This window comes from Gorilla gorilla, chromosome 20, assembly GCF_029281585.2.
Source record: "Gorilla gorilla gorilla isolate KB3781 chromosome 20, NHGRI_mGorGor1-v2.1_pri, whole genome shotgun sequence".
NCBI lineage: Eukaryota > Metazoa > Chordata > Mammalia > Primates > Hominidae > Gorilla > Gorilla gorilla.
Window position 1 is genome coordinate 70,349,576 of NC_073244.2, and position 25,584 is coordinate 70,375,159.

General features: G+C 47.4%; 2 protein-coding genes across 14 annotated transcripts in view; both read left to right on the forward strand.

Moving 5' to 3' along the window:
- Positions 1 to 22,017, forward strand: part of ZNF544 (zinc finger protein 544) — a 48,808-nt gene extending 26,791 nt beyond the window's left edge. For 4 of the 12 annotated variants that reach the window (XM_019015168.3, XM_055370836.2, XM_063701735.1 and 1 more), the window contains one exon: positions 5,270 to 8,061. In XM_019015168.3, the coding sequence (XP_018870713.2) occupies positions 5,270 to 7,173 (1,904 nt within the window). In that variant the 3' untranslated portion in view covers positions 7,174 to 8,061. The other 8 variants (XM_055370841.2, XM_055370847.2, XM_055370845.2 and 5 more) reach the window with 8 other exon arrangements.
- Positions 22,018 to 22,098: 81 nt separating this feature from the next.
- The window catches only part of ZNF8 (zinc finger protein 8), a 38,689-nt gene continuing 35,203 nt past the window's right edge, over positions 22,099 to 25,584 (forward strand). For both annotated transcript variants that reach the window (XR_010132080.1, XM_063701739.1), the window contains exon 1: positions 22,099 to 23,639. Coding sequence is in view for 1 of the 2 variants with exons in the window: in XM_063701739.1 (XP_063557809.1) it covers positions 23,574 to 23,639 (66 nt within the window). In the remaining variant the exon portion in view is untranslated. The remainder of the gene's footprint in view (positions 23,640 to 25,584) is intronic.

Here is a 25,584-nt window from a genome sequence, read left to right on the forward strand (position 1 = left end):
AGATTACAGGTGTGAGCCACTGCGCCTGGCTGGGGTTGAGAATTTCTGTGAGATTCAGGGCAAGCAAATTGATGCAGAAGCAATGACCATCAACCTATGGGATCCCCTCAGTGGAAGTCTGAGATGTAGAATGTCTACTGAAGCTTGTGGATCCCAAAGGTCTTCAGACAGTCAAATAAATCGAGTAAGAGAAGGTAAGTCAAATGCATGAGATACATTATCTTTTGCCCTTACAGGCTGACTTTAAGGAGAATTTTGCATAAGAAAAGAGGATTTAAGTCACCTGAAACATGCGTGAGTTCGCTCTGGATGAGCTGCCGCTGCCAGTTGCATCACAGATAGGGATCAGGGACTATAACCGGAAAATAGAGAAAAGAGTCTTTTCCCCTTCTGGGCAGGGCAGCTATCCCCATTTACGCCTTGACCTTCAGGCAACACCGGAGGGTGGCCCTGGCCAGCTGCCCTCAGTTACCAAGGAACTAGTAGGAAACGGCAGCTGAAAGATTTTCTGAAAAAGAGAAAAAGGAAAAGGACTAAGGTCCTTCACCCGAACTGGGTGGTGGCGGTCAGGCACTTCCACACGGAAATCTTTCCGTTTCACCAGAGAGTGGCTCCGGCCAGAAACTTACAGTTGCTTGCATGCTTATGTGCTGTCCACCAAGGATCCGTAAGTTGGAAAGGGAAAAAGAGAGAGAGAAAAGGATTCCCCTATATGGAAAAGGGAAAACAAAAAGAGAAGAGAAAGAAATCCCAAACTTCAAGCCTACCTCCTGGCTGGCTCACCAAAATATGTTACCAGTGGAGGGTGTCTAGGTTCTTGGCATTGTGTTCTTTTACTTTTTTTTTTTTTTTTTTTTGAGATGGAGTCTTGTTGTACCCAAGCGAGTTAAAAATACGCCACACTTTGAGACGAATTAAGAGTCCTTTATTAAGCCGGCGGCCAAAGAGACGGCTAATGCTCAAAATTCTCTTGGCCTCGAGGAAGGGGCTTGATTAACTTTTATACCTAGGTTTAGGAAGGGGAGGGGGACTCATGCAATAATTCTACAGAAGTAAAAACATGCAAGAATCAACAGAAGCAGAATGGTTACAGAGAGACAAACAACTTAAATGGTTACAAGAAGAGCAACGGTATCACGTGCAAGGTTCTAAATCTTTCATTATAATTAGATATAGGGTCTATGCCGGACACAAACTCAAGGTTTTATGTTGTTATCTCTTTGAGAAAAATCCTGGGAACTTCATACATTGTTGGTGTTAGTACCTTATCAGTTAATTGGGCTCTTTTGAAATGCTGAGGATCTGTTTACCCAGGCCAACTCCTTAGGAAAGGGGGTTGGGTAAGGAGCCCTTAGTGTCTTGTAAATTAAGGGGTCAATTGGAGTTTGTCCGGCCTTCCCAGCTAGAGAGAGTCTTATTTACATGAGAAGCAAGGCTAGGTGATTAAAGAGACAAGCAGGACAAAATTCGAAGTAACCAGTTAGAGTGAAAACAAGCTTAGGCATTTCAGTCTCACTCTGTTGCCCAAGCTGGAGTGCAATGGCGCGATCTCTGCTCACTGCAAGCTCTGCCTCCCAGGTTCACACCATTCTCCTGCGTAGCTGGGACTACAGGCACCCACCACCACGCCCGGCTAATTTTTTGTATTTTTATTAGAGACGGGTTTTCACCATGTTAGCCAGAATGTTCTCAATCTCCTGACCTCGTGATCCACCCGCCTCGGCCTCCCAAAGTGCTGGGATTACAGGCGTGAGCCACCACACCCGGCTGGTTCTTGGCATTTTTAACAAAGAATTGGACGAAACACACAAAGCAACAAAAGAAGCAACAAAAGCATAGCTGTATTGAAACAAAAATGCACTTCACAGAGTGGGAGCAGGCTCAAGCAAGGCTCAAAAGCACTGGTCACAGAATTTTCTGGGGTTTAAATCCCCTCTAGATGTTTCCCATTGGTCACTTGGTTTACACCCTATGAAGTAGTGGCCCATGACCAGTCTGATTGGTTGTGGAAGGTGACCAAGCAGAGGCTGAAGTGAAGTTACAAAGTTACGCTCTATGCAGATGTCTGACTGGTTGCAGGAGGGGACCAATCCGAGGCACTTTCCATTTTTCATCTGCAACACAGAAAGTTGGGGGGGAGTTGCAAAGTTGCATGATCCTTTTGTTACGTGGGCATGGAAATTTAGGGTTTTCCTTTTGATTCGGTTCATGAAGTCAGCATGAATCAGCCTTAGGCTCCCTGCCCCCAGACCCTATTCTCCTGCCTCACTGGCAACCATGATCTTTATCCTGGCTCCATAGTTTTGCCTTTTTCAGAATGTCATAGTTGGGATCATTCACTATGTAGCCTTTTCCGACTGGCTGCTTTCACTAAGCAACATGCATCATGTGTATCTTCCCACCACCCTCTCACGTTTCCCCCAGGCTGGAGATGTTGAGTTTATCTGAATTTTTCTCATGTCTTCCTGCTCCTCCTTCCTTGTAACTCTCTCGCCTGCAGCCTCTGTTATTTCTTCCTCTGAAGGTGCACCCAGGCTTACTTATCTACCCTCCTCCCTGGGGCATGCCCTGCACACCATACCTCAGTCATGTCATTCTGGATTCTGTTTACTGTCAGTCTTTCTGTTTGGCATAGACATCCCTCTTGGCTGGCCTGTGAGGACAGCCCCTTTCCTCATTTCATGCTCCTAATGGAGAAGCCACTGCAAGATATTTAATGTCCTTCACCTGATTTTCCATGGCCAGGCCAAACCTGGACACAACTCAGCCACCCACTGACTTCTTTCCTGCTTCTCATCTTCAAATACCCTTCATTGGGCTGTTGTTTCTTTTGAAAACATCCTCCCATGAGGGATTCCACAGTGATTCCCCAGAGGAACCACAGAGTTGGGATGAGGACAGTGCAAGTGTGAGAGTGCTGGGTGTGAGGGCACCAGGTGTGAGGGTGCTGGTTGCGAGGGCACCAGGTGTGAGGGTGCTGGGTGCGAGGGCACCAGGTGTGAGGGTGCTGGGTGTGAGGGCACCACGTGTGAGAGTGCTGGGTGTGAGGGCACCAGGTGTGAGGGTGCTGGGTGCATGCAAGGATCTTGCCCAGGAGGGAAGAGAGCTTTTGATTGAGAGGAGGGAAACATCCTCTCAGAAGTCAAGGGATGGCCACAGAGTGTAGTTAATGTGTTGCCAAAGGATCCTTGTGTCCTCATGAGCTCAGAGAGTGAGGCATGAGAACTTGAGGTAGGCCGCAGTAGTGTTGGCCGTGGTGGCCATGCAAACATAATGAACAGAGTGACAAGCAGAGTGGAGGATCTTTAGGACCTGGACAAGGATCCTGAGCTAGGAGCCTCTGCCACTCATTTTTAGAGGCTCTGTATCTTCAACAGAGAGGAATCCCCACCAGGACAATAACAAGGATGGCAAGATCAACCATATTTTGTAACGTCAGTGCCAGACACTGTGTGAGGCTCGCATAGTGATTCATTGATGCCTCAAAATAAATCTTGTAGGCTAAACATTCTTACTCCCGGCTACAGCAAGGAAAATGAACCTCTAAGAGGCTAAGGACCTGTCTGAAGTGGCAAACGGTGGAGCCCAGATGCAGCCAGTCATGCTGATCATGCTGCTTCAGAGACCATGCAGTCTTTTCTGGAGAGTCTTCTATTGGGTCAATTCTGGAATGCTTAAATAAGTTTTTCTCTGTTTCCAGCCTGAAGAAATGGTAGAATTGGTGCATTCAGAATATGAAGTCAGTGTTGATGTTTGAGATGCAATTATGAGATCCAGAAGTGGAGCAGAAACTGATATTCTAGGACTAAGCACCAGTTAGGAGTCTGTGTTTGCTTCCTGTGGCTGCTGTAAAAAATTTCCACCAACCTGTTGGCTTAAAACAATGCAAATTTATTCTCTAAAAGTTCTGGAGGCCACAAGTCCAAAATCAGTGTCACTGGATCACAATCAAGGTGTTGATATGGCTGTGCTCCCTCTGGATGCTCCAAATGGAAAACACATTTCTGTCTTTTCCTTCTCCTGTTGGTTGGAGCATTCTTTCCAGTCTTCAGATATCTTCTGCTGTGTCTTCTCATCACCTCCTCTGTGTTTCAAATCTCCCTCTGCCTTTCTCCTATAGGAACACTTGTGATTACATTTAGAGCCCCCCTGGATAATCCAGAAAAAAATCCCCATTTAAAAATTTTTAGCAGGGTGTGGTAGCAGGCACCTGTAATCCCAGCTATTCAGGAGGCTGAGGCAGGAGGATCACTTGAACCTGGGAGGTGGAGATTGCAGTTAGCCAAGATAATGCCACTTCACGCCAGCCTGGGCAACAGAGCCAGGCTCTGTCTCAAAAGTAAACAAAACAAAATAAAATAAAAATACTAATCACAGAAGGGTACATTGGCTTGGCTGTAATCCCAGCACTTTGGGAGGCCAGTTGGGGAGGATCACAAGAGCCCAGGAGTTTGAGGCTGCAGTGAGCCATGATTGTGCTGTTATCTGGTCTGTTCAACAGAGCAAGATCCTGACTGTAGAAAACTAAGTAAATAATAATAATAAAATTCTAATCACATCTGGACAGTTCCTTTTTCCCAAAAGTTCACATTCACAGAGTCCAGGGGCTTAGAACATACATACTTTTTGCAATGGTTAATGGCTGTATATCCTGCAGACCCAGTTCATTCTGTGGATTTCTCTTTTTATCTTCACCTCCCTGCTTATTCTCTTTTTTGAGACAGGGTCTCACTCTCTCACCCAGACTGGAATGCAGTGGCCCGATCTTGGTTCACTGCAACCTCCATCTCCCAGGCTCAAGCGATTCTCCTGCCTCGGCCTCCCGAGGAGCTTAGACTACAGGCGCCCACCACCACACCTGGCTAATTTTTTTTTTTTATTTTTATTAGAGATGGGGTTTTACCATGTTGACCAAGCTGGTCTCTAACTCCTGACCTCAGGTGATCCACCTGCCTCAGCCTCCCAAAGTTCTGGGATTACAGGTGTGAGCCACTGCACCTGGCCCCTCCCTGCTTATTCTTATTCTTCTGCCCTCTGTTTGGGGACTAGTGTTACTTAGTCACTTCTTTATTATGTTTGCTTGTATTTTGCACTTTACCACTGGTACCATGTTTGCTGATCCATCCCTCCCTTTCACAGCCTGCATACGGATTACAGTTTGTAGTTTGGAAACAAACCAGAGACACTTCCATTAAACAGTTGTCTCCTTCATCTCCCCCTCCCCCTCTGATGCTTCTCCAGTAACTTAGGCATTTTGGATTTCTTTCAGACTGGAAAGCTACCCTTGAGGAGAATAGGTTGAATTCTGAAAAAGATCGAGCTAGGGAAGAACTATCCCACCACGTGGAAGTGTACAGGAGTGTACAGGAGGAGCCACCCTCTTTGGTATTAGGAAAAGTGCAAGATCAGAGCAACCAGTTAAGGGAACACCAGGAGAACTCCTTAAAGTTCATGGTACTCACCTCAGAGAGACTGTTTGCTCAAAGGGAACATTGTGAGCTTGAACTTGGGGGAGGTTATTCTCTACCTTCTACTTTAAGCCTTCTACCTACAACATTACCTACAAGTACAGGTTTCCCTAAGCTCAACTCAAAAGTTAAAGAGTTGAAACAAAATTCAGCTTTCATTAATCATGAGAAAAATGGAGCAGATGGGAAGCACTGTGAGAGTCATCAGTGTGCTAGAGCTTTCTGTCAGAGTATTTACTTGAGTAAACTTGGAAACGTTGAAACAGGAAAGAAAAACCCTTATGAATATATTGTCAGTGGTGACTCTCTCAACTATGGTTCCTCCCTTTGTTTTCATGGTAGAACTTTTTCAGTGAAGAAAAGTGATGACTGTAAGGATTATGGAAACCTCTTCAGTCACAGTGTGTCTCTGAATGAACAGAAGCCAGTGCATTTTGGGAAAAGTCAGTATGAGTGTGATGAGTGCAGGGAAACCTGTTCTGAGAGTCTGTGCCTTGTACAAACAGAAAGAAGTGGCCCTGGAGAGACCCCCTTCAGATGTGAGGAACGCTGTGCTGCCTTCCCCATGACCTCATCTTTTTCTGACTGTAATATCATTCAGACTACAGAGAAGCCATCTGTGTGTAATCAGTGTGGAAAATCTTTCAGCTTTTGTGAGCTCATACACCAGAGAACACACACTGGAGAAAAGCCCTTCGAATGTACTCAGTGTGGGAAATCTTTTAGCCAGAGCTATGACCTTGTCATACATCAGAGGACACACACTGGAGAGAAGCCCTATGAGTGTGACCTGTGTGGGAAATCCTTCACCCAGAGATCCAAACTTATTACACATCAGCGAATTCACACTGGAGAAAAACCGTATCAGTGTATTGAATGCAGAAAATCCTTCAGGTGGAACTCTAACCTCATTGTACATCAGAGAATTCATACTGGAGAGAAACCGTATGAGTGCACTCACTGTGGAAAGTCCTTCAGCCAAAGCTATGAGTTAGTTGCACATAAAAGAACGCACACTGGAGAAAAACCCTTCAAATGTACTCAGTGTGGGAAATCTTTCAGCCAGAAGTATGACCTTGTCGTACATCAGAGGACACACACTGGAGAGAAGCCCTATGAGTGCCACCTGTGTGGGAAATCCTTCTCCCAGAGTTCCAAACTTATTACGCATCAGCGAATTCACACTGGAGAAAAACCGTATCAGTGTATTGAATGTGGGAAATCCTTCAGATGGAACTCTAACCTCGTCATACATCAGAGAATTCATACTGGAGAGAAACCGTACGATTGCACTCACTGTGGAAAGTCCTTCAGCCAAAGCTATCAGTTAGTTGCACATAAAAGAACTCACACTGGAGAAAAGCCCTATGAATGTAACGAGTGTGGAAAAGCCTTCAATCGAAGCACTCAGCTCATCAGACATCTGCAAATTCACACTGGGGAGAAGCCGTACAAATGCAATCAGTGCAATAAAGCCTTTGCAAGGAGCTCCTACCTTGTGATGCATCAGAGAACTCACACTGGTGAGAAACCTTTTGAGTGTAGTCAGTGTGGGAAAGCCTTTTCAGGGGGCTCTAACCTTCTTTCCCATCAGAGAATTCATTCTGGAGAGAAACCCTATGAATGTAGTGACTGTGGGAAATCCTTCCGGCAGCGATCTCAACTTGTAGTGCATCGGCGGACACATACTGGAGAGAAACCTTAGGAGTGCAGTCATTGTGGGAAAGCTTTCAGCCAGAGGTCTCCCCTCATCGTGCACCAGAGGACGCATGTCGGTGGGAAGAGCTATCAGTGTGACGTGTATTAAGCCAGCGGTTGTGACTCATTGAACATCAGAGGACATATCCTGGAGGAAAGCCCTACGAATGCACTGATTGTGGGAAAGCCTTCAATGATCGCTCAACCCTTAGTAAACATGAGAGGACACACACTGGAGGCAAACCCTATGAATGTGACCATTGCAAGAAAGCCTTTAGCCAACGGTGTCAACTTACTAGGCAGCAGAGAATTCATACTGGAGAGAAGCCCTATGAATGTTAACAAATGTGGAAAAGCTTCCAGTTATGATACTTTCCTTATTCAACATGAGAAGGCTCATGGGCAAGAAACTCTATGAATAACCAAGATGGAGCCGGGTGCAGTTGCCAACACTTGTAATCCCAGCACTTTGCGAGGCCGAGGCAGGTGGATCGCTTGAGCCCAGGAGTTTGAAACCAGCCTGGGTAACATGGCAAAATCCTGTCTTTACAAAAAATACAAAAATTAGCCTAGCATGGTGGCGCATAGCTGTAGTCCTAGCTACTCAGGAGGCTGAGGTGGGAGGATCACTTGAGCTTGGGAGGTGGTGGTTGCAGTGAGCTGTGATCATGCCATCACACCGCTGCCTTGTGAGAGATTGAGACACTCTAAATAAATAATAACCAAGATGGGAAATTTCCCTGCCAGACCCTGTTTACTAGAAATCAGGTGGCCAAAACATGACTCAGAGTGGGGCTTCATGACCATGTGCATCAGAATTGCCTGGAGTGTGCACTGAAACTGTGTATTACCAAGCTCACTCTGGCCAACTAAATAAAAATCTCTGGTAGTAAAATCCAGGAGTCTGCAGTTTCTAAAATCACACAGGTGAGTGGGCACGGTGGCTCATGCCTGTAATCCCAGCACTTTGGTAGGCTGAGGTGGGTGGATCACCTGAAGTCAGAAGTTTGAGACCAGCCTGGCAAACATGGCAAAACTGTCTCTATTAAAAATACAGGCCAGGGGCCGGGCATGGTGCCTCACACCTGTAATCCCAGCACTTAGGTAGGCCAAGGTGGGTGGATCACAAGGTCAGGAGATTGCGACAATCCTGGCTAATATGGTGAAACCCTGTCTCTACTAAAAATACAAAAAAATTAGCTAGGCATGGTGGCGGGCTCCTGTAGTCCCAGCTACTCAGGAGGCTGAGGCAGGAGAATGGCGTGAACACGGGAGGCGTAGCTTGCAGTGAGCTGAGATCACACTACTGCACTCCAGCCTGGGCAACAGAGCAAGACTGTCTCAAAAAAAAAAAAAAAAAAATACAGGCCAGGTGCAATGGCTCATGCCTGTAATCCCAGCATTTCGGGAGGCAAAGGCAGGCGGATCACCTGATGTCAGGAGTTCGAGACCCTCCTCACCAACATGGAGAAACCCCGTCTCGACGAAATATACGAAAATTAGCCAGGTGTGGTGGTGGTAATCCCAGCTACTCAGGAGGCTGAGGCAGGAGAATCTTGACCTGGGAGGCAGAGGTTGCAGTGAACCAAGATCAAGCCATTGTGCTCAAGCCTGGGCAACAAGAGTGAAACTTCATCTCAAAAAAAAAAAAAAAAAGCCTCTGGTGAGGCTTGGTGGCTCATGCCTGTAATCCCAGCACTTTGGGAGGCTGAGGTGGGTGGATCACTTGAGGACAGGCGTTCAAGACCAGCCTGGCCAACATGGCAAAACCCCATGTCTACTAAAAATACAAAAATTAGCCGGGTGTGGTGGCACACGTGTGTAATCCAGCTACTTGGGAGGCTGAGGCATGAGAATCGCTTGAACCTGGGAGGCAGAGGTTGCAGTTAGCTGAGATCATGCCACTGCACTCTAGCTTGGGCAACAGGGCAAGACTGTGCCTCAAAAAAACAAACAAACAAAAAACCCTGAGCTGGCTGTAATGGCTCATGCCTGTAATCCCAGCACTTTGGGAGACCGAGCGGCCAGGCAGATCACTTGAGCCCAGTAGATTGAGACCAGTCTGGGCAACATTTTGAGACCCCATCTCTACAAAAAATAGAATTAGCTGGGCATGGAGCTGCACACCTGTAGTCCCAGCTACTCGGGAGGCTGAGGCAGGAGTATTACTTGAGCCTGGGGGTGGGGGGGTGGTCTCACCTGCAGTGAGCTGAGATCACACCACTGCACTCCAGCGTAGGCACCAGAGCAACACTGTGTCTCTAAAAACAACAAAATATTGGACTCTGAATATTTCAGGGATTCGGTTGTGCTTTAACTTTGTTGCTCAGTTGGTTTGATTGTAATCAGAACTCGCAGCATATTAATATGGAAAATACTTATCAGGGGATGTGAAAACAGGAGCCCAAATAGTATGTTCACAGAAGGTTACAAGCACATAATTTAAATTGGTCCACTCAGCAACGTGTTTCCTAAAAGAAGAAAATGTAAATTGACAGTAGTGGGGAGACTGGAAGAGGCCATGTCTGCATATTTATTTATTTATTTATTTAAGACAGAGTCTCACTCTGTCGCCCAGGCTGGAGTGCAGTGGTATGATCTCTGCTCACTGCAAGCTCCGCCTCCTGGGTTCACGCCACTCTCCTGCCTCAACCTGCCGAGTAGCTGGGACTACAGGCACCCGTCACCACGCCTGTCTAATTTTTTGTATTTTTAGTAGAGACAAGGTTTCACTGTGTTAGCCAGGATGGTCTTGATCTCCTGACCTCATGATCCGCCCGCCTCGGCCTCCCAAAGTGCTGGGATTACAGGCATGAGCCGCCACACCCGGCCGCATTTATTTTTATTTTTTGACACAGGCTGTTGCTCTGTCACCCAGGCTGGAGTGCAGTGGCACAGTCACGGCTCACTGCAGCCTCAACCTGGCTCAACTGATCCTCCTGTCCTTGCCTCCTAAGTAGCTGGGACCATAGGCATGTGACATGAAGCCTGGCTAAATTTATTTTTTTAGAGGCGAGGTCTCACCATGTTGCCCAGGCTGGTCTTGAACTCCTGGGCTCAGGTGATCTCCAGCCTTGGCCTCCCAAAGTCCTGGGATTACAGGCATGAGCCATAGTGCATACTATTACTGCACATTTAAGCAGGATAAGAGCCAATGGGAGGGTGAGCATGGTGGCTTATGCCTGTAATCCCAGCACTTTGGGAGGCCGAGGCAGGCGGATCCCTTGAGGTTAGGAGTTCGAGACCAGCCTGGCCAACATAGTGAAATCCCATCTCTACTAAAAGTACAAAAAATTAGCCAGGTGTCATGGCATGTGTCTGTAATCCCAGCTACTCGGGAGGCTGAGGCAGGAAAATCACTTGAACCCAGAAGGTGGAGGTTGCAGTGAGCCGAGACTGCGCCGTTGAACTCCAGCCTGGGCAAAAAAGCGAAAAGCGAGACTCTGTCTCAAAAAAAAAAAAGGGCTGGGTGCGGTGGCTCACGCCTGTGATCCCGACACTTTCGGAGGCCAAGGAGGGTGGATCACGAGGTCAGATCAAGACCATCCTGGCTAACACAGTGAAACCCCGTCTCTACTAAAAATACAAAAAATCAGCCAGGTGTGGCAGGTGCCTGTAGTCCCAGCTACTCGGGAGGCTGAGGCAGGAGAATGGCGTGAACCCAGGAGGCAGAGCTTGCAGTGAGCCAAAATCATGCCACTGCACTCCAGCCTGGGCGACAGAGTGAGACTTGGTCTCAAAAAAAAAAAAAAAAAAAAAAAAAAAAGATGGAAGTATAGCCAATAGCGAAACATACAGAATGAGGAAGGCTGGAGAGGGTCAGGCGAGGACAGGCTGTGGCAGCAGATGTGACAGCCCCAGCAGAGCCATAGACTGATAGACCAGAAAGTGGGCTAATCGAAGGTCTGTTCATGAAACTCAGACTCTTCCCCATTTTTTTTTCTTGCCTGGCATTACCTATCTGGCTGTGGGTTAGCAAAAATTAAAGTAGGGAAGGAGTCACGTGCTAAAAGATTAGTTCAGGGGACAAGGGAATCTGATGTATTTTGCTCTGCAGCAAGGGCTGCTTTATTCTGGCATTTCAGAACTTTTTACCTGATAGCTGGTTCTCGCCCTCTTCACCCTCCAGCAAAGCGTACTGTTAAAGCAGCCCCGCCTGTCTGTGGAGCTTCCTGTCTGCTTTCTGATAGCCTCTTCAATATGGCTGGGAGGCAAGGAGCAAAAGATAAAGTCTCCATCATGAGAGAAGGTATCTAAGACAGCAGAAAAGACAGATATTCAGAGGAACCAAATATTCTTTGTTTTTTGAGACAGAGTCTCATTCTTTGCTCAGGCTGTAGTGCAGTGGCACGATCTCGGCTCACTGCAACCTCCGCCTCCCAGGTTCAAGCCATTCTCCTGCTGCAATGTCCCAAGTAGCTGGGATTACAGGCACGTGCCACCATGCCAAGCTATTTTTTGTATTTTCAGTAGACACGGGGTTTCACCATGTTGACCAGGCTGGTCTCAAACTCCTGAACTCAAGTAATCCACCCACCTTGGCCTCCCAAAGTGCTGGGATTACAGGTGTGAGCCACCGCACCCGGCAGAATCAAATATTTAAAGCATTTTGTTAACGTAAAAGTGAGTCGAGAAAAGGGTTACAAGGCCGGGTGTGGTGGTTCAGGCCTGTAATCCCAGTACTTTGGGAGGCCGAGGCGGTCAGATCGTGAGGTCAGGAGGTCGAGACCAGCCTGATCAACATGGTGAAACCCCATATCTACTAAAAATACAATACAAACATTAGCTGGGTGTGGTGGTGGGCGCCTGTAATCCCAGCTACTTGGGAGGCTGAGGCAGAGGTTGCAGTGAGCTGAGATCATGCCATTGCACTCCAGCCTGGCTGACAGAGCGAGACTCCATCTAAAAAAAAAAAAAAAGGTCTGGTGCGGTGGCTCACGCCTGTGATCCCAGCACTTCGGGAGGCCGAGGCAAGTGTATCACGAGGTCAGGAGATCGAGATCATCCTGGCTAACAGGTGAAACCCCGTCTCTACTAAAAATACAAAAAATTAGGTGGGCATGGTGGCGGGCACCTGTAGTCCCAGCTACTTGGGAGGCTGAGGCAGGAGAATGGCGTGAACCCGGGGGAAGGAGCTTGCAGTGAGCCGAGATCACGCCACTGCACTCCATCCTGAGCAACAGAGCGAGACTCCGTCTCAAAAAAAAAAAAAAGGGTTACCAATAAAAAATAAGACAGACTGGGCGTAGTGGCTCACGCCTATAATCCCAACACTTTGGGAGGCCGAGGCGGGCGGATCACCTGAGGTTGGGAGTTTGAGATCAGCCTGACCAACATGGAGAAACCCTGTTTCTACTAAAAATACAAAATTAGCCGGGCATGGTGGTGCATGCCTGTAATCCCAGCTACTCAGGAGTCTGAGGCAGGAGAATCGCTTGAACCTGGGAGGTGGAGGTTGCAGTGAGCCGAGATCTAGTGCCATTGCACTCCAGCCTGGGCAACAAGAGCGAAACTCCGTCTCAAAAAAAATACATAAAAATAAAAAATAAGATACTTTGATAAAATAAAACAATGAGAACAAGAAGAGACTCTTCGAAATTACAAGTAAGATTGTTCAATGTTATAGATACAGTGTTTATTGAGAAACAGAATGCTTGTTCCCTGGTGCTGCAAAGAAATAGCACTCAAAACATAATTCTCTCAGCAAGGCCGTTTTTACTTTCTGCAGAAAGGGTGCTCATCACAGATGGAACAATGCAAGAGCACACCTGAACAAAGGAGGGAAGCAATTTTTATTCCTATGCAGTTTGTCCCTGCTACTGTGTCCTATCTCCATTGGCTGGAGCCAGCCTGCACAATCTAAACTAAAACTAGATTAGCTAACAGTTTAAAACTTTTCTAAATAGGTAAAAGTAGTGGAAAGATGAAGGAAAAGAGGAAGTTGCTTATGCCAGATATGGAAGGAGCATAGGCTGTGAGCTGGAACGTGACCGTGAGCATGTCCAGCACAAATATCTTTGTTAAGATACAAGGACATAGAACGTACTACATGCCTGTGAGCACGTCCAGCATAAATATCTTGGTTAAGGTACAGGGACATAGAACGTACTACGTGCCTGTGAGCATGTTTACCAGCTACATAGGATAGGGCCTAACAAAGACTTATTAGCACAAAGCAAGGAGGTTTCAAGGAAGTTAGTTTATGAAAGAAACTATTATTTTTTAACACTTATGATTTATTCTTTAACAAGAAGGGAAACTTTGAAGAGGAACTTTTACTTTCCACATTGAACAAATAAGTAAGAAAAAGAAAAAGGGAAACTTCCCCAGGGCTGAAAGGAAATTTTCAGGTCATGCCATTATTATCAGAATTAATAAGACCCATGCATCGTGGAAAACTGAGAACACCACGATTAAAAACAGATGGCAGGCTGGGCGTGGTGGCTCACGCCTGTAATCCCAGCTCTTTGGGAGGCTGAGGCAGGCAGATCACTTGAAGTCAGGAGTTTGAGACCAGCCTGGCCAACATTGTGAAACCTCATCTCTAATAAAAATTCAAAAATTAGCCAGGCATGGTGGCAGCCGCCTATAAATCCCAGCTATTCAGGAGGCTGAGGCAGGAGAATTGCTTGAACTCGAGAGGTAGAGGTTGCAGTGAGCTAAGATTGTGCCACTGCACTCCAGCCTGGGCGACAAAGCGAGACTCTGTCTCAAAAAAAAAAAAAAAAAAAAAAAATGTCAGGGTCGGGCATGGTGGCTCACACCTGTAATCCCAGCTACTTGGGAGGCTGAGGCAGGAGAATTGCTTGAACCCAAGAGGTGGAGGTTGCAGTGAGCTAAGATTGTGCCACTGCACTCCAGCGTGGGCGACAAAGCGAGACTCTGTCTCAAAAAAAAAAAAAAAAAAAAAAAAAACAGATGGCAGGGTTGGCATGGTGGCTCACGCCTGTAATCCCAGCACTTTGGGAGACCGAGGCAGGTGGATCACTCTAGGTTAGGAGTTTGAGACCAGCCTGGCCAAGATGGTGAAACCCTGTCTCTACTAAAGATACAAAAATTAGCCAGGTGTGGTGATAAATGCCTGCAATCCCAGCTACTCAGGAGGCTGAGGCAGGAGTATCACTTGAACCTGGGAGGCAGAGGTTGCAGTGAGTCTAGATCATGCCGCTGGACTCCAGCCTGGGCGACAGAATGAGACTCTGTCTCAAAACAAAGAAAGAGCAAATGGCATGGCAGAACCTTCTCTAGAGAAAATAGTTTTGAATCTAAGAAAGGAATAGCTTTAATCTAGAAAAGGAATAGGGTAAGAAAAGGAATGTTTATTCACCCATAACGTAAAAAAAAAAGATAATTCTAATTGAAGGCTTCAAGGTAAATTGTGCTCAAACTATACAAATTCTGCTAGATGGTTCTAGTTCCTATGTGAAGGTAACTTTAGAAAGTAGTGTTCACTTGACACTGATGTGAGCACTTCTTGCTGGAGGGGGCAAAAAGCTCATGAAATTTGAATAAAGGAGGAGGAGATGCAGTCAGATTGTGTTGATTGACCCTTCAGGGAATGGCATTTGCATAGCTTGACATGAACCCTAGGTATTGGCTTTTTTTTTTTTTTTTTTGAGAAGGAGTCTCACTCTGTCGCCCAGCCTGGAGTGCAGAGGCGCGACCTTGGCTCACTGTAACCTCCGCCTCCCGGGTTCAAGCAATTCTCCTGCCTCAGCCTCCTGAGTAGCTGGGATTACAGGCACCCGCCACCACGCCCGGCTAATTTTTGTATTTTTAGTAGACACAGGGTTTCACCATGTTGTTCAGGATGGTCTCCAACTCCTCACCTCGTGATCCGCCTACCTCGGCATCCCAAAGTGCTGGGATTACAGGCATGAGCCATTGCACCCGGCCTGTATTGGCTTTTAATTTTTAGGAAGTAACACATGGCTGTGACCTGACAACTTCATAGTGGCCGTAGGGTAGGGCACTGTTGTCATTATTCCTGTCACTGACAACGTCAGCCCCACCTGCAGATGTGGGAGAGTAGATGGGGAAAGTAGTAGTGGAGAGTAGAGGTTTCCCTTACCATCCTTTTAGGAAGTAGGCTTTTAAACATGATATGTAAGTTTACTTAGAAGATGAAAATTAAAGCTTGAAATGTAATATGAGAGGAATTGGCAGCGGATGTGAGTCAGATCCTCACCTGTCAGAGCAGGAAGTTAGTGAAGACTAAAGATGATTGGCTGGATGCGGTGGCTTATGCCTGTAATCCCAGCACTTTGGGAGGCTGAGGCGGGTGGATCACCTGAGGTCAGGAGTTTGAGACCAGCCTGGCCAACATGGTGAAACTCTGTCTTTACTAAAAATACAAAGATTAGCCCAGCGTGGTGGTGGGCATCTGTAATCCCAGCTACTCAGGAGGCTGAGGCAGGAGAATCGTTTGAACCCGGGAAGTGGAGGTTGCAGTGAGCTGAGATTGCATCGCTGTGCTCCAGCCTGGGCAACAGAGTGAGACTCCGTCTCCAGAAAAAAAAAAAAAAAAAGACTAAAGATGATCAAAGATTAGAATTACGGAGGTGTCCTCAAGAAGAATTGGAACAGATATGGTTAAAAGTGGCTGGAGGTGGGTGCAGTGGATGTGGTGGTGCACACCTGTAGTCCCAGTGCTTTGAGAGGCTGAGGCAGGTGGATCACTTGAGCCTAAGAGTTGGAGACCAGCCCGGGCAACATGGCGAGACCTGGTCTCTACAAAAAATACAAAAATTAGCCGGGCATAGTAGCACATGCCTGAAGTCCCAGCTACTCAGGAAGCTGAGTTGGGAGGATTCTTTGAGCCCAGGAGGTTGAGGCTGCAGTTAGCTGTGATTATGTCACTGCACTCCAGCCTATGTGACAGTGTGAGACCCTATCTCAAGAAAAAGTGATGTCGGGAGGCTGAGAGGATGAGTGACTAGGGCAGGAGATGAGTACTTTCCCTTTTAAGCCCATAGCATTTAATTCCCTGGTGGTTCACTTCTTATTTGGATAACTAACAAATTATTTCAAATGTGTGCCTATAGGTGAGAGAAGCAATGGTACATGAGGAGGTAAGCATTTGATTTGTGGGATTATGAACAACTGTCCTGCTCTCCTTTTGATTCGGTGTCTCTGTATTAGTGATCTGAAAATTTAAAAAATCAAGCAAGAGCAGGCTGGGCGCAGTGGCTCATGCCTGTAATCCCAGCACTTTGGGAGGCCGAGGCGGGCGGATCACTTGAGGTCAGGAGTTGAAGACCAGCCTGGCCGACATGGTGAAACCCTGTCTCCACTAAAAATGCAAAAATTATCCGGGCGTGGTGGTGGGTGCCTGTAATCCCAGCTACTTGGGAGGCTGAGCAGGAGAATTGCTGGAACCCGGGAGTTGGAGGTTGCAATGAGCTGAGATTGCCCCACTACACTCTAGCCTGGGCAACAGAGTGAGACTCCTTGACAGGGAAAAAAAAAAAAAAAAAAAAAAAGCATGAAGAAAAGATGTCAGACTTGTCTGTTTGGCCAGTTTGAGTTTATTTCAGCAGGTAGGGCAGGAAGGTTCCTTGGCTTCCTAGAATCCCCTGGAGTTGGATGGGTGTGGTGGCTTACACCTGTAATCCTAACAGACCAAGGCCCAGGTGGAAGGATCAACTGAGGCCATGAGTTTGAGATTAGACTGGGCAACATGGCAGGACTCTGTCTCTGCAAGAAATAAAAAACCAGGTGTGGTGGCACGCGCCTGTTGTCCCAGCTACTCAGGAGGCTGAGGTGGGAGATCACTTGAGCCTGAGAAGTTGAGGCTGCAGTGAGCTGAGATTGCACCACTGCATTCCAGCCTGGGCAACAGAGTGAGACCCTGTTTCTTTAAAAATAAAAATAAAAATAATCCCTTGGATTTAAAGGGAGTGGGTTAGTCCTTGAAGATTTGATTTTCCAGAATTCTTATCAAGAAGTTGAGGCGGGAGGATCATGAGGTCAGGAGTTCAAGACCAGCCTGGCCAACATGGTGAAACCCCGTCTCTACTAAAAGACGTGGTGGTGCGTGCCTGTAAATCCAGCTACTCAGGAGGCTGAGGCAGGAGAATTGCTTGAACCGGGACCTGGGAGGCGGAGGTTGCAGTGAGCTGAGATCGTGCCACTGCACTCCAGCCTGGGCTACAGAGTGAGTCTCCTTCTCAAAAAAAAAAAAAAAAAAAAAAAAGAAAAGAAAAAGAAAAAAAGGCCGGGCGCGGTGGCTCATGCCTGTAATCCCAGCACTTTGGGAGGCTGAGGTGGGCAGATTGTGAGTTCAGGAAATCGAGACCATCCTGGCTAACATGGTGAAACCCATCTCTACTAAAATTACAAAAATTAGCCGGGTGTGGTGGCGCATGCCTGTAATCCCAGCTACTCGGGAGGCTGAGGCAGGAGAATTGCTTGAACCTGGGAGGCAGAGGTTGCAGTAAGCCAAGATCGCACCATTGTACTCCAGCCTGGGCAACAACAGCGAAACTCTGTCTCAAAAAAAAAAAGAAGAAAGAAACCAAAAAAGTAGAAAATCATATTATCATATACTTTAATAGCACAACAAAATTACAAATTAATAATTGTGGATATTTTAGAATATATATGAAACAGCTATTTGGTCAAAGAGGAAATAAAAATACTACATCTGTTTAAGTAAAAATAAGTACTCTATCAAACGATCAACATGAATACAAAATACCAAAGCTTGCCTAAAGCCTAGGCCAGGAACGGTGGCTCATGCCTGTAATCCCAGCACTTTGGGAGGCCAAGGTGGGCAGATCACCAGGTCAGGAGATAGAGACCAGCCTGGCCAACAGGCCGAAACCCTGTCTCTACTAAAAATACAAAAAATTAGCCGGGCGTGGTGGCGGGTGTCTGTAATCCCAGCTATTTGGGAGGATGAGGCAGGAGAATCGCTTGAACCCGGGAGGCGGAGATTGTAGTGGGCCGAGATTGTGTCACTGCACTCCAGCCTGGGTGACAGAGTGAGACTCTGTCTCAAAAAAAAAAAAAAAAAAGCCTATTCTGTAGACAAGTGTGTCTCAAGTTTTTTGTCTCAAGACCCCTTCACGCTCTTAAAAGTCACTGAAGACCCTAAACAGTTTTTGTTTTGTTTTGTTTTCCCCCGAGACAGAGTCTTGCTCTGCCGCCAGGCTGGAGTGCAGTGGCGTGATCTCAGCTCACTGCAACCTCTGCCTCCCGGGTTCAAGTGATTCTCCTGCCTCAGCCTCCCAAGTAGCTGGGATTACAGGCGCATGCCACCACGCCCGGCTAATTTTTGTATTTTTAGTAGAGACGGGGTTTCCCCATGTTGGCCAGGATGGTCTCGAACTCTTGATCTCATGGTCTGCCCACCTCCGCCTCCCAAAGTGCTGGGATTACAAGCGTGAGCCACCGTGCCCGGCTCCTAAACAGTTTTTGTTTATGTAGGTCCTATCAATATTTGGTGTATTAGGAATTAAAATGGAAAAAAAAATAATATATTTTATTAATATAATTTTTCAAAATCCATTCTATGTTAATATATAGGTTGAGCTGCGTCTCTTCCCAAAATTGATATGTTGAAGTTCTAACCCATAGTACCTCAGACCTTATTTGGAGACAGTGTCTTTAAAGAGCTGAAGTGAGGTCATTAGAGTGAGCCCTGGTCCATTATGACTGTTGTCCTTATAAAAACAGAAATTTGGAGACAGACAACTTGTCACGCATACAGGGAAAATGACATTTGAAGACAAAGTCAGACATCTACAAGCCAAGGAATGCCAGAGATTGCCAGCAAACCACCAAAAACTAAGGAAAGGGATGGAACATATACTTTCTTGTAGCCCTCAGAAGGAACCAACTATGCCAACACTTTGATCTCAGACTTCTGGCTTCCACAACTGTAACAATAAATTTATGTCATTTAAGCCACCCCATTTGTGGTATGTTGTTACCAGAGCCCTCATGACTAATACAACATATTTTTTAAAAAGCACCTACTTTACGAAAAACAGCATTTTCCAAAACAGAAATAGGGAGAAGAGTGGCACTGTATTATATTTTTTCAAATCTCCTTAATGTCTGGCTTCACTGAAGGCAGTTGAGTTCCCATAGCTCCATGTTCCCATTGCATCTGTTACAATATGACTCATCCAGCAGCCTCTGGAAAACTCTATTGTATATTCCTATGAAAATGAGAGAGGAATAGCACTGGGTAGTCCAGGAGAATGGAAAAACCCAAATGACAACTAAAACAAGCAGTAGGCAAAGAAACCACAGAATAACAAAACCCAAAATAAGGGAGAGAAGACAGCCAAAACCCTGGTCAGGGTGACATGTCCATGACTCTTCCAGGCAAACCCAAATAAGGGAGAAAGGGGGTGGTAACTGGGGTGGGGTAGGGGGAGGGTGGTGCCTGAAATCCCCTCCTTTTCCAGATACCGAATGACTATTCCACCCATAATTAAACACCCATAAAATGAGAAATGCAAACAATGTTGGGTGTGACTCAGGAGCCAGGAGCCCCCCCACACTTGTCTCCCGTGTTTCCTTTCACTTTGCAATGAAAGCTTCTTGCCTTTCTGCTTATTCTGACTTATCCCTGAATTCTTTCCTGTGATGGCTTCAAGAACCTGGACACCAACTGGCACTGGCATCCGGTGATCTTCCTGAGCCCTCTGGCAACAAAAGAAAAAGCCAACATCTCATTATTATTATGAATTTAGTTTTATACCCACTGATCCCTTGAAAGGATCTCAGGAACGCCCAGGGCTCCCTGACCCACACTTTAAGAACTACTGCAATAGAGAAACTCCTACCTTATAATCAAGGAGATAAACAAGAACTAGAAAAGAAAAAAAAAAATAGGCTGGGCACCGTTTTTGTAATTCCAGCACTTTGGGAGGCCAAGGCGGATGGATTGCTTGAAATCAGGAGCTCAAGACCATCCTAGGCAACATCACAAAACCCTGTCTCTACAAAAAATACAAAAATTAGCCAGGCATGGTAGCATGAGGCTGAGGTGGGAGAATCCCTTGAGCCCAAGAGGTTGAAGCTGCAGTGAGCTGTGATCACACCACTGCTCTCCAGAGTGGGCAACAGGTGAGACCCTGTCTCCAAAAAAAAAAAAAAAAGGAGGAAAGAGGAAATAATAGGACATCAAAATCACAGATTCCACACCATTAGAACTAGGAGGAAAGCTGAGCCCAGTGACTGGCTCCAAAATGAATACACAGGGCCGGGTGCCATGGCGCATTCCTGTAATCCCAGCACTTTCAGAGGCTGAGGCAGACAAGATTGCTTTGAGCTCTGGAGTTCGAGACCAGCCTGGGCAACATGGCAAAATCCAGTCTCTACAAAAATTGGCCCAGTGTGGTGGCTCTCACCTGTGCTCCCAGCTACTCAGGAGGCTAAGGCTGCAGGATCACTTGAGCCTGGGAAGTGGAGGTTACAATGAGCCAAGATTGCAGCACTGCATTCCAGCCTGGACAACAGAGTGAGATCCTGTCTCAAAAAACAAACAAACAACAAAAAAAGAACACACAGGTTTCCCCTAAAGAGAATAGATCTTTGCACACCTGCCCCTACCTCTCCAACACTGGTGGCCACTGTGCAGGGGAAGGCAATAGATCCTCCTAGTACCTTCTCTGCCTACAAAGAAGGGCATGCTGCCTGGGAGCTTTTTGGGACTCCCAATAGAAGACAGAGTTAGTCTCCTGGAAGGCTGCCTGATCCAGTTCCCACAGCAGCTGCCACTTGCTCAGGTGAGTGAAGACATCTGTCAAAAAAGTCAGAATTTTATTTTTATTTTATTTTATTTTATTTTTGAGATGGAGTCTCACTCTGTCGCCCAGGCTGGAGTGCAGTGGCGCAATCTCAGCTCATCGCAACCTCCGCCTCCCAGTTTCAAGCGATTCTCCTGTCTCAGCCTCCTGAGTATCTGGGATTACAGGTGCCCGCCACCACACCTGGCTAATTTTTGTATTTGTATTAGAGACAAGGTTTCACCATGTTGGCCAGGGTGGTCTCAAACTCCTGACCTCAGGTGATCCACCCACCTCAGCCTCCCAAAGTGCTGGGATTACAGGCGTGAGCCACCACACCCAGCCAAAAGACAGAATTTTAACAAATTTGGTTAAAGATCGAATTGGCTTTTATTTGTGATTCATGAATCTGGGCAGCCTCCACTCTGCAAAACAGAATGAGGGCTCCCACGGGACAAATGGTAGAATAGCGGTTTTTGTAAGATAGAGAAAAGGCTAATTAGTTAACACTAGGTTACTTTTCTTGTAGGGATTAAAGCAGAGGGGACTTCCTTATTATGCTGCTCAGGTAGACTGGAAATCTGGTTTGTTTAGGGATCTACCTGCTTAAAGTATCAGTCTGATTATGTGGCATTTACCCTAAGCGATTCTGTCTTGGTTTGGTCTGGTCTCATGAGGCCTAGAGCAGGAGCTCAGTCCAAAACCATGTCCTCTCATAATTTTGTGTAACTTGCCTAACACCTGCTCCTTCTCAGGAACGAGGCCCAGCAAAAAGCAGAGACGGTACAGGGCCAGAAGGATCTGAGAGAGTGTGGCCAGCTTGAGCCCCTCAGGAGTCGGCCAGAAGGATCTGAGAGAGTGTGGCCAGCTTGAGCCCCTCGGGAGTCAGCTGCTCCGTCCCCACTGGTAACGTCTTCACCCCTTCAACACGGTGTGAAGGGCCATGTCATGGTTGATCTTCAGTCCCTCAGACTACACCATCAACCCCATGGGGGTGAGCAAATAACAAGTAACTATACTGTTCCCTGCTATGTGTCTGGCTCTTGGTAAAAATTTTAAAAAATTAAAAATTGTTGCGGTTTGAATGCAACATTTTTGAATGGCAATCTGCTTCCCCATTTTTCTTTTTTAATAACTTTTTTTTTTTTTTTTTTTTTTGAGACGGAGTCTTGCTCTGTCACCCAGGCTGGAATGCAATGGCCTGACCTCGGCTCACGGCAACCTCCGCCTCCCAGGTTCAAGCGATTCTCCTGCCTCAGCCTCCCGAGAAGCTGGGACTACAGGTGCCCGCCACCACGCCGGGCTAATTTTTGTATTTTTAGTAGAGACGGGGTTTCACCATATTGGCCAGGTTGGTCTCGAACTCCTGACAGCGTGATCCACCCGCCTCGGCCTCCCAAAGTGCTGGGATTATAGGCGTTAGCCACCGCGCCCGACCTTTAATAAACATTTTAATGGACTACAACAGACCCACAGAAAAAGACACATCACAAAGTGAACACCCACAGGGAGAAGCAATAGGGCTGTCAGAGGCATTCGACCCAGAGCGACTCCATTTTGAGTGAGGGCTAGGAAAATGAGGCTGGGCTGCATTCCCAGAAAAGTAGGTATTCCTAACCTTTAGATGTTTACGGTTAAGGGAACAAATTAATAATGGGTACTAAAACAGATCCAGACTTGGGAGTGTCCAGATATCCCGGTATCTAGAGAACAAAGGCATTCCTAATTTTGCTTTAAAAATAATATCGATTCTTGAAAAATACAGTAAGAAAATTAATCCTTTTTCACAAACCCTTGTAGCAGAGCACATCTCCCCAAAATCTATTTTTAGCCTAAATATATACAAGCATTGTACCTAGGGTGCATACGTTCCTCTTACTTTCAGGAACGTCCTGCTGTCTATGGGGTAGCTGTTTCACAACTTTACTGTCTCAACAAACTTGCTTTTACTTTGCGCTGCGGACTCGCCCTGAATTTTTTCTTGCGCGAGATCCAAGAACCCTCCCTTGGGGTCTGAATCGGACCCCTTTCCTGTAACACAACCACCGCTCCCAGCCTCCCCGCTTCCAGCCGCTACGCCCAAAGTGTTTTATATGAACAAACCCCTAACTCGTCCTGTGACTTTGATGCGTGTGCGTTTTAGGCACCGGGGAGCAGAGGGTAAAGCGGCGCAGCTCCGGGCTTCCTCCCGCGCAAGTTCCCGAGAAGAGCAGGTCCGGCCCGCGCAGATGTGCACGGTCCCCAGCCATTAGGAGGAGCAGACGGTCCCCACCCCCACAATCAGACATCTCTCGGTGTCCGCCCGTGCTCCCTGCCCACGAGTGAGGCCTCTGGTTGCCCGCACCCTAAGGGGCATCGCAGCCCGGAGCAACACCGCCCCCACCAGCCTTAGCTGAGCGCTCCCATTGGCCAGAGGCCAGCGGGTGGGGGCTCCCATTGGCCATCGGCCATAATGCTTCCATTGGTCGAAGGCCAGGCCAGCGGAGACTCCCATTGGCCGAGGGCTGTGGTTCGCCGCACGGCCTACTGGGAGTTGTAGTCGCCGCGTCGCCGGTGCGGCCGCCATTGTCCGGCGTTCGGCGAGTCGGGTGGTCCCTTTGGCTGGAGTGCCTCTCTGGTCTGGGGATCGCCTCAGGCGCTGTCCTTCACTGGGCGATCCAGCATGGACCCCGAGGACGAAGGGGTAGCGGGAGTGATGTCTGTGGGGCCGCCGGCGGCCCGGCTTCAGGTAACAATAACAACAATAACGACGGCGGCGGGCTCCGGGCAAGCGTCTCCCGCGCAGACTGACCCTTTCACCTCGCGGCGCGATGAGAGCGGCACCGCTGTTAATGCCCTTGACACGTGGGGAAACTCAGGCGCGGGTCGGGGCGTGGTGACTGTCCTGGCCGGTCAGAGAGGGGGCCGGGGTTCCAACCAGGCGCCTGGCCCCCGAATGCGCATGCTCCACGCGGCTCTGTCCTCCCCAGGGCTGGGGTCGGTCATTCCCGAGAGAATCGAGCAGGCCCATCTCCTGCGTTCGGCTCCGCCCCGCCGACACCCTTGCCCATTCCGGGAAGGTCTGTCCTCGTGTTGACTGATAACAGTAATTGTAGCGTTGGCCGGGTGCCCAGATGGCAAGAATCATCGAATAGAGATGCTTTAACGCGTGGAGTCAGCGGACACCCACCGGGACCCCAGCACCGCGGAGCCCCTGCCCTGGGGCTTGGGCACAACCTCTTGGGGGCAATGATGGGTCACCACGCACTGAGTGTGATGAGAGTGACCACCAGGGTCGTCCCCTGCGAGACTGTGGGAGAACTGCAGTGCAGGGCGGTCAGTGTTTGCAGGGCCATCTGGCCATCAGAGCTCCACTTTCTAGACAAAGTGGCTGCTGCCTGTGTTCTCCGTAAAGCTGCCTCGCGTGGCAGGAAACAACAATAATTATACTTCCTCAAGCTCTGCAATTTTGAAATTATATACTTTTTTTTTTTTTTTTGGTCGTTGGTTTGTTCATGGGGATTTGCATTATTTCAGATTTGGTGCACAAAGTGAGACTTGATAATCTTAGGTTGCAGGTTTTCAGAAGTGTGTTACTCCAAATTTGCATGAAATGCTACCACATTTTATTTTGTTCTTGCTGTGGATGGGGGACACGGAATGAGTCGTAAGAAAGGCTTGAGAGAAAGTGTATTAGTTACCTGTTGCTGTGTAACTCAAAACTTCGTGACCTGGAACAACAATAAATATCTCACGAGTTCTGACAGTTAGGAGTAATGGAATGTCCTAGCTGGTGGTTCTGGTTCAGGCCCATGAAGTTACAGTGAAGATGTCAGCATAGCTGGTGTCACCTGAGACCTGAGTCTGGAGGATCCACCTCCAGGATGGCTCACTTACATGTCTGTTGATAGGAGACCTCAGTTGTTCTCCATGTAGGCCTCTCTTTGGAACTGCTGGGGATCCTTGCAACATGGCATCTGGCTTCCCACAGAACAAGTGATCCAGGAGAGGGCAAGGTAGAAACTGCAACACCTTCCATGACCTGGATTCAGAATTCACACTCTTGTCACTTCCACAGTGTCTTACTGGTTACAAAGTCAACCTTGTTGAGTGTTGGAGGGGACCACACCAGGGCTGGAGGTCATTGGCAGAGGTGGTGGGGGAGCATCTTGGAGACTGTCCATCACAGGAGACAAGGACCAGAATGGAGAGCTTCATGGTCCAGTGTTTTATCTGGTTATCTGTGTCTGCTGTAACAGTTCACTACAAATTTTGTGGCTTAAAACATTTGTTCTTAGGTTCTGGAGGTCAGAAGTCTGAAATCGGTTTTCTGGTCTGGAATCAAGGTATGAGCAGAGCTACCCTCCCTACCAAGGTTCTAGGGTAGAATGTTTCCTTGTCTTTTCCAGCTGTGAGACGTACAGACCTTCTATTCCTTGCCTCATGGCCCTTTGCCCGTCTTCAAAGCCAGCATTGTAGCATGTTGCTTCAGTGATCATATTGCCTTATGTCTTCTATAGTCATAGCTCCCTTTGTCTACCTCTTATAAAGACACTTGTGATTGCATTTAGGGCCCACCTGGATAATCCAGGACAATTTTTCTGTTTGAAAATCCTAATCACATCTGCACAGTTCCTTTTACCATATATAGTAATATTCACAGGTTCTAGGAACTAGGACCTGGATATCCTTGG